The 9151-nt window shown below is 43.2% G+C and overlaps 1 protein-coding gene across 1 annotated transcript in view; it reads right to left on the bottom strand.

Annotated features, from left to right (window-relative positions):
* Positions 1-4923: 4923 nt before the first annotated feature.
* Positions 4924-9151, bottom strand: part of LOC148523921 (uncharacterized) — a 59769-nt gene continuing 55541 nt past the window's right edge. Inside the window, exon 4 of the mRNA XM_088472519.1 lies at positions 4924-8093. Coding sequence (XP_088328645.1) covers positions 7572-8093 — 522 coding nt within the window. The 3' untranslated portion in view covers positions 4924-7571. The remainder of the gene's footprint in view (positions 8094-9151) is intronic.

Here is a 9151-nt window from a genome sequence, read left to right as displayed (position 1 = left end):
TGGTTGCCATGGTAACTGTCCGTTGTTAGGCAAATAAAGCTGGTTTTCAAGGCAACGGGCTGTTGCTAGGCTGTTGAAGCTGGTTGCCATGGTAATGATCTGTTGTTAAGCAAATAAAGCTGGTTTCCTTTGCAACGGCCTGTTGCTATGCAAATTAAGCTGGTTACCATGGTTACTGAGTTTATTTAAGCTCGTTGCCTATGTTAGGAAAAAAAAGCTGGTTTCCATGGTAACGGTTGGTTGATAGGCAATTTAAACTGATTGCCATGGCTCCGAAGTCAAATTAGGCTGATTGTTATGAAGGTTGGCCGTTGCAAGGGAATGAAGCTGGTTACCATGGTAACGGTTTATTGTTAGGCAAATAAAGCTGATTTCCATGGCAATGGGCTGTTGCTATGCAAGTTAAGCTGGTTGCCATGGTTACTGAGTTTATTTAAACTGGTTGCCAGTTTAAACAGGCCTAAGAGGGAAAAAAAGCTGGTTGTCATGTCAAAGGGCCGTTGCTAGGCAACCTAAGCTGGTTGCCATGGTTACGAAGTCATATTAAGCTGATTGTTATGGTCACAGGCTGTTGCTAGGCAATTGAAGATGGTTGCAATGGTAATGGTCAGTTGTTAGGGGAAAAAAAGCTGGTTGCCATGGCAACGGGCCATTGCTAAGCAATTGAAGCTGGTTCCCATGGTTACAGAGTTATATTTAGATGATTGTTATGGACACAGGCTGTTGTTAGGCAATTGAAGATGGTTGCCAAGGTAAAGGTCAATTGTTAGGCAAATAAAGCTGGTTATCATGGCTTCGGCTGTTGCTATGCAAGTTAATCTGGTTGCCAAGGTTACTGAGTTTATTTTGGCTGGTTGACATGGTTACGGGCCGTAGTTAGGAAAAAAGCTGGATGCCATGGCAACGGTTTGTTGTTAGGTAAATAAAGCTGGTTTCAATGGCAACAGGCTGTTGCTATGCAAATTAAGCTGGTTGCCATGGTTACTGAGTTTATGTAGGCTGGTTGCCATGGTTACAGGTCTATTGTTAGGCAAATAAAGCTGGTTTCCATGGCAACGGGCTGTTGCTAAGCTTTTAAAACTGTTTGCCATGTCAACGATCCGTTGTTAAGCAAATAAAGACGGTTACCATGGCAATGGGCTGTTGCTATGTAAGTTAAGCTGGTTGCCATGATTACTGAGTTTATGCTGGTTACCATGGTTACGGGCTGTAGTTAGGGAAGAAAAAGCTGGTTGCCATGGTAACGGTGCAGTTAGGCGTACAAAGCTGGTTCCCATGGTTCTCACTGGTAACTGGTAATGTTCCATTGTTAGGCAAATAAAGCTGGTTTCCATGGCAGCGGGCTGTTGCTATGCAAGGTAAGGTGGTTGCCATGGTTACTGAGTTTATTTAGACTGGTTGCCATGGTTACGGGCTGTAGTTAGCAAAAAATCTGGTTGCCATGGCAATGGTCCATTGTTAAGCAAATAAAGCTGGTTTCCATTGCTATGCAAATTAATCTGGTTTCATGGTTACTGAGTTTATTTAGACTGGTTGCCATGGTTACAGGCCTGTGTTAGGAAAAAAAAAAGCTGGTTGCCATGGTTACGGGCCATAGTTAGGAAAAAAGCCAGTTGCCATGGCAACGGTCCGTTAAGTAAATAAAGCTGGTTTCCATGGCAATGGGCCGTTGCTATGCAAGTTAAGCTGGTTGCCAAGGTTACTGAGTTTATTTAGGCTGGTTGCCATGGTTACGGGCTGTAGTTAGGAAAAAAGCTGGTTGCCATGGCAATGGTACGTTAAGCAAATAAAGCTGGTTTCCATGGCAATGGGCTGTTGCTATGCAAAATAAGATAGTTGCCATGGTTACTGAGTTTATTTAGGTGGTTGCCATGGTTATGGGCCGTAGTTAGGGAAAAAGCTGGTTGCCATGGCAATGGTTTGTTGTTAGGGAAATAAAGCTGGTTTCCATGGCAACCGACTGTTGCTATGCAAATCAAGCTGGTTGCCGAGTTTGTTTAGGCTGATTGCCATGGCAACAGTCTGTTCTTAAGCAAATAAAGCTGGTTTCCATGGCAATGGGCTGCTGCTATGCAAGTTAAGGTGGTTGCCATGGTTACGGAGTTTGTTTAGGCTGGCTGCCATGGTTATGGGCCGTAGTTAGGAAAAAAAGCTGGTTGCCATTGCATACCTCCCAACATGACCCTCTCCAGGAGGGACACAATGCTCTGGTCCTGGACTTCCCTGGTAAGAGGTGGAGCTGCAGCGCAGTTCAAAATTCAAATAGGGGAGTCACACCAACTGTCATTTCACACACTGTCAAACATCACTGGCTGGGACTCACTGGCAGTTGGTGTGACTCCCCTATTTGAATATTGGACAGCCCCACATCTGGAGCCTCCACCAATCATAATTTACCAGGGAAGTCCAGGACCAGAGCATTGTGTCCCTCCTGGAGAGGGTCATGTTGGGAGGTATGCCATTGCAACTGTCCGTTGTTAAGCAAATAAAGCTGGTTTCCATGGCAACGGCTGTTGCTATGCAATGTAACATGGTTGCCATGGTTACCAAGTTTAATTAGGCTGGTTGCCATGGTTACAGGCCGTAGTTGGGGAAAAAGGCTGGTTGCCATGGAAACGGTCCATTGTTAGGCAAATAAAGTTAGTTTCCACGGCAACGGACTGTTGCTATACAAATAAAGCTGGTTTCCATGGCAATGGGCTGTTGCTATGCAAGTTAAGGTGGTTGTCATGGTTACTGAGTTTATTTAGGCTGTATGCCATGGTTACGGCTCATAGTTAGGAAAGCGCTGTAAAATGTGTGCACTATATAAATAACTGGTAATAAATTAATAAAAAAGCTTGTTGCCATGGCAACGGTCCATTGTTAGGCAAATAAAGCTGGTTTCCATGGCAATGGGCTGTTGCTATGCAAATTAATCTGGTTGCCATGGTTACTGAGTTTATTTAGGCTGGTTGCCATGGTTACGGGCCGTAGTTAGGGAAAAAAACAACTGGTTTCCATGGCATGTCTGTCGTTATCAGCAGATTGACCAGCATGTCCAGGCAATGATTGATGTCCGATGATTGATGTTGAAAACGACCAGCGGGAGCACAAATCGCTGGTCGTTTGACAGACATTATCTTAACCGACTCATGCACAATCAATGAGCGATTGGATACGCGGCTTTAGAACATTGGATTTTGCTGCATAATGGTTTTAAACATTTGTAAAAATCTACTAAAAGCTGTAAATGATCTGGTAGCTCAGTGTGTTAGTGGACATGAGCTACAGTTTTTGGATTATGTTGACACTAGTTTAAATCCAATATTAGACATGTTTACAATTAATTGCATGTTAATTTCTAGGACCCCTCAGTTATGTAATGTTGAACATTTTTGATAGCACTTATAGTCAAGTATTTCTTTATAGTACCTTCGATATTGCAGCACAATAGTTTAAAATAATGGCAAAAGTCCACTGGAATCTATAAAGATCCAATGGCTTAGTAAACATGAGCTATAGCTGTGGGGCTGTGTAGTTGCTGACTCAACTATTATACCAGACACATTTTTTCACAAACTTGCTTTTCGGTTAATGGAACTCTTATTTAATGCATTATATGTCTGGGAAAAGCAGTGGATCTCATATTAAGAGTACACAGCAACTGATTCCAAATGCAAATGTCACACCTAGAATAAACTAAAGACCTTTTCCCTGCTTAATTGATAATGAAATAATGAGGGAATAGACCACACCTGTCCATGAAATAGCTTTTGAGTTGATAGTCCCATTACTTTTGGCCCCTTAAAAAGTGGGAGGCACATATAGAAACCGTTGTAATTCCTACACCGTTCACCTGATTTGGATGTAATTACCCTCAAATTAAATCTGAAAGTCTGCAGTTAAAGCACATCTTGTTTGTTTCATTTCAAAGCCATTGTGGTGGTCAATAGAGGCCAAAATGTGAAAATTCTGTCAATGTCCCAATATTTATGCACCTGACTGTATGTCTGCAGACATATCTGTCCATCGGCAAGTGTGTATAGGCGATCAGCCGATCGCCCGTACGCAGGAGCGCCAAGAAGGGGGGGGGGGAGCTGGTACTAAGTCCAGCACCGCTCCCTTCTTTTTAGGACACAGCAGCCCAGCACACGCTGCTGTGTACTGGGCTGCACTGGGAGACTATGCGAGGCTGCTATAGTAGCAGCCGGAGCAGTCTCCAATGCCAAAGGGGTAGGGCAGCGATCACGCTGATCGCGCCCCCCATTGGCTGCGCGCCAGGCGGAGGGGCACACAGCGCCCCCCTCCCCAGTGCCGCTAATTATTATTTTTTCGAAGGAGGCGTGGTCACACCTTCCACGGTCAGGCCACACCCCTACCTGATCCGCTGCAGCATGCAGATGATGGTCGTTCAGTGTGTATGACCGACCATCATCTTCAGATATATGGCTATAGTGTGTACCCATCTTTACTCTCTCCTACCCTACTTTATGTAACACAGACACATCAAACACAATTGCCCATCTGAGGCTGGATAGTGCCTGCTGCTATTGAACTGTGCACTGTATGCTGGGTAAGTGAGCCCCACATTCCCAACAGTGACAAACGGCAGTTCTTGCTTATGTGCTGTAGAGAAGGGTTGAAGCCCTTCTAATCCCTCTCAGTCATTGTTCAGTCATTTTCTTTCCACAAACCAATAGGGAAGAGACTTTCTCAACTGACCAATGAACACACAGAAATCAGCCGGCCTCGCGTGACATCATCATGTCAGCAGCCAATGGTGCTCTGATGAAGGGGGACTGGCTTAGTAGGAAATCGACCACTGAATATTTTGCATGGTAAATGGAGCTAGTCTAGGAGGTTCATAAATAAATGCAAAGTAAGCGCACTCAAGATTTTCTTTATATCCACATGCAAAAACTAAATTAAATTTTGCCAGGTGATATTTTTTCATGAGATTCAATGGATCAAATTAACGCATTTAAAAAAGTTTGCTTCCTGGTTTACAGTGGTACTGTGCAGCATTCGCTTTCCTCTTCCCAAACACAAAAAGACTTACAAATCCTAGAGTGGAAACCCAGGCTTTGGCCTATACTATCAATGGGGTGACTTTGGCACTTTCCAGATGGGCTGTATAAAAGGAAAATGTATTTCTAGGCTTTTTTTTACCAATATATAGCCATGGCCAAAAGGTTTCAGAATGACATAAGTATTGGTTTTCAAAGACTGCTGGTTCAGTCTTTATGATAGCAATTTGCATATACTCCAAAATGTCATGAAGAGTGATCAGATGAATTGCAAAGTCCCTCTTTGCCATGACAATGAACTTAGGGCCTGACAGAGTGCTCACTCTGAATCAGGGCCGGCCTTCTGTTTTTTTAGAGCGGCCTCCTGGACGCTCGCATAGCTGTGGGTTACCACCCACAGCTATAGCGAGCGGCCAGGAAGATGGTCGCGATGGTCAAGACCATCGGGCTTGCGACGAGACCCTTGTGGTAGGGTCTCGTTGCTGCAAGCCCTAGTGTACTTTCAGCTCTATCACAGCCGAAAGCACTCCCACTGAGATCACTTGTGATGTCAGTGGGGCCGGCCCCAGACGGTAGGTGTTCCCATGTGATTCAGCTGCGGGATCGGGGCACCACCAGTGCTTGCTCAGGAATGGCAGAAGGCAGGTGTGAGTGCATTTTCACGCACAGTAAAGCGAAGACTTATGGAGGATGGCCTGGTGTCAAGGTGGTCAGCAACGCACAGTAAAGCGAAGACTTATGGAGGATGGCCTGGTGTCAAGGTGGTCAGCAAAGAAGCCTATTCTCTCCAGGAAAAACATCAGGGACAGACTGATATTCTGCAAAAGGTACAGGATTAGACTGCAGAGTACTGGGGTACAGTTATTTCTCTGATGAATCTCCTTTCAGATTGTTTGGGGCATCTGGAAAACCGCTTGTCGGGAGAAGGAAGGGTAAGCTCTACTATCAGTCCTGTGTCATGCCAACAGTAAAGCATCCTGAGACCATGCATGTGTGGGGTAAGAACACAGCCATGAATAAAGAATGGTAATAAAACATCCTCCAAGAGCAACTTCTCCCAAACATCCAAGAACAGTTTGGTGATGAACAATGCCTTTTCCAGCATGATGGAGCACCTTGCCATAAGGCAAAAATGATAACTAAGTGGCTCAGAGAACAACACATTGAAATTTTGTATCCATGGCCAGGAAACTCCCCAGACCTTAATCCCATTGAGAACTTATGATCAATCCTCATGAGGCGGGTGGACAAACAAAAACCCACAAATTCTGACTAACTCCAAGCATTGATTAGGCAAGAATGGGCGGCCATCAGTCAGTATGTGGCCCAGAAGTTGATTGATAGCATACCAGGGCGAATTGCAGAGGTCTTGAAAAAGAAGGGTCAACACTGCAAATATTGACTCTTAGCATAAACTTAATGTAATTGTCAATAAAAGCCTTTGACACTTATGAAATGCTTGTAATTTTACTTCAGTATACCATAGTAACATCTGACAAATAGGTCTAACAACACTGAAGCAGCAAACTTTGTGAAAACCAATACTTGTGTACTTGTGTCATTCTCAAAACTTTTGGCCATGGCTGTATTAGAAACCTATATATAATAATGACTCAAATAATAAAGCAACAAAGATAGCACAGTGGTTAGCTCACAGCATCGGGGTCACAAGTTTGATTCATAACCATGCATTATCTGCTTATTGTATGTTTATTTGTTTGCTCTCCCCATGATTGTGTGAGCTTCCGCTAGGTGCTCCAGTTTCTCCATCACTACAAAAACATACTTGTATGTTTATTGGCTGCTGTCAACTGTACCTAGTGTGTGCTTCTGTGTTAGGTAATTTGGAGTTGAACCTCCTTAGGGGCAGAAACTAATCTAAATTACAAATATTCTTTCTATACAGCACTGTAATTAATAAATGATAAAGACAATGCCTTCTCACGCTCTAGCTTTATTTAAGACATACATATGGTTTAGCTGAGCAATACTATAGGAGGGAATCTGATGGGGTGGTAATAAACTGGACTCGAAATCGAGCATTTGCGTGTCATCCACAAAAAGGTTGCAGAGTGTTAATGGGGACAACTCCAAAAGGAAATGTAATGTTATGGACAAGTCAGACAAATAAATGCATTTTGCTGCTCAATTTGCAGATGCAATAACTGCTAAGAATCATAATCTAAGCTGGGACCATTTGAATGAATAACCAATGAGGTTTCTGGTATCGCTGCATGTATTTGCTGTGCTAGGCCTGACCACTTGAAAAAATAAATATAAATGGAGGTTTGTACTGTTATTGTTGGAAATTTCCCTCCCTGGCCTAATGCATTTACGAAAATAAAGCCAGTGAAAATTCAACTGTACTGCAAAATTTGTTATACAAAAAAACTTCTCTTAAAATAAAGAAATTAAACAGTACTATAAAGTTTTATATAAAAACAGAATTACCCATGTATAATAAAAACAACTTAAATTAGAACCATAATAAGAAACTGCTTTAGTGTCCCAGTAAAAGCACTAGAAAAGTGTTTGATGTCACATTTTACAAATGTGCACTGGCTATAAATGTTCTTCCTTGTACTGTGAAGGTTCTGTTACTTGTGACCCACGGAGAGGGGACATACTGAAAGAGGCATTTCCCCTGACTGGTGTGGGACTGCAGCTATATTCATGATTGTAAGAGGAAAATTCTTGTCGTGGTGAGGCTGTTGCCTGAGGATTTTGAATATTATATTCAATAGAACTAGAGCAACTTGGAGGCTGACAAGCATAGTGTGGAAGTTGGAACAGGGAGATGCTCGTGTCTTCGGTAAGTTTTCTCATCATCCCTTTGAACAAAATGTCGGTTATAAGAACCTCTGATAATAGTCTTTGTTTGTCATCCATTTTGCGCAACTTTGCTGCAACAGTAACACCAAAAGCATCAAATTCATCTTCTTTTTGGTTGAGTACTGCAGCAGCTTCAGTAAGTAGTTGTCTGCTGAAGTCATCATTGCCTGGTTTTCTTTTTTTCTGGTTGTGTATTGGAATGGTTTGCGGCTGCATTTCAATTAATTCATGACTTTGAGTACGAATACAAACCTAAACATGAACAGAAAAAGTTTTATTTACAGTTTATAATTCAATTATTTAGCTGAAGTTGAGACATTGTGTTACAGTATTTTAAACAGTAAATAGAGACAGTATATCCCTGCCTACACAAGGTGGATAAAACTGCTACAACTACAAGAGTGGTTTTCCTACTCTCTACTCCTACAGAGAGTTCCAATTAGCATTTTACATATTAGATTTCAATGCAATCAATTGCAGATGTACAGCAATCTATAGCACGGTTTTTAACAGGTGCAGGGTGCTAGAATGAACACTATAACCTGTGAAAAAAGGAGAGTTATGGTAAAACTTATCCTTGTTAACTCTTTCTTCGAAGTCTATAGGGTCCACAGGGAGACAATGGGGTGTAGGTGGGACTTGGAGGACCAGACACCAACAGCAAAGCTTTTCAATCCCAGGATGCTCCAGTCCTTCCCCCTATTCCCCGCCCACAGCCTAAGTGCAACTCAGTTTTGCTAACAAGCCAAAGGCAGGAGCAGGATAGGAGAGAGGGAAGACTGGTACACTGAAGAATCACACACTCACACAGAGAAGGAAACAAGTGACCAAGAGAAGAAACCCATAGAGGCCAGGTGCCTTAACTAGGGTAAGTTTTACCATAACTCTCCCTTTTCTTCTTCAGGGTCCATAGGTCTCCACAGGGAGACAATGGGGATGTCACAAAGCAATTTGTAAAGGACTGGGACGATCCTGAGCAGAGAGGAGAACCCTGCGCCCGAAGGAAGCATCCCGAGAGGCATATGTATCAAAGGCATAGAACCTAAAAAAGGTGTGGACAGGAGACCACGTAGCCACCTTGCATAGTTGTTCAGCAGAGGCACCACGCCAAGCTGCCCACGAGGGACCCACAGAGCGAGTAGAATGAGCAGATACTATAGCTGGCATAGGAAGGCCAGTCTGCGCATAAGCCTGTGAGATAGTCATGCGAATCCATCTGGCCAGATTCTGTTTGTTGCACTGGCCATCCCTTCTTGTGGAACCCATATAGGTAGAAACTAGAAACCACCTTAGGAAGGAAGCCCGGGCGT

The sequence above is a fragment of the Taudactylus pleione genome, unplaced genomic scaffold (genome assembly GCF_031769625.1).
Source record: "Taudactylus pleione unplaced genomic scaffold, aTauple2 ptg000125l, whole genome shotgun sequence".
In the NCBI taxonomy this organism is placed as follows: Eukaryota; Metazoa; Chordata; class Amphibia; order Anura; family Myobatrachidae; genus Taudactylus; species Taudactylus pleione.
Note: the sequence above shows the minus strand (reverse complement) of the source record. Positions and strands in the feature narration are given on the sequence as shown.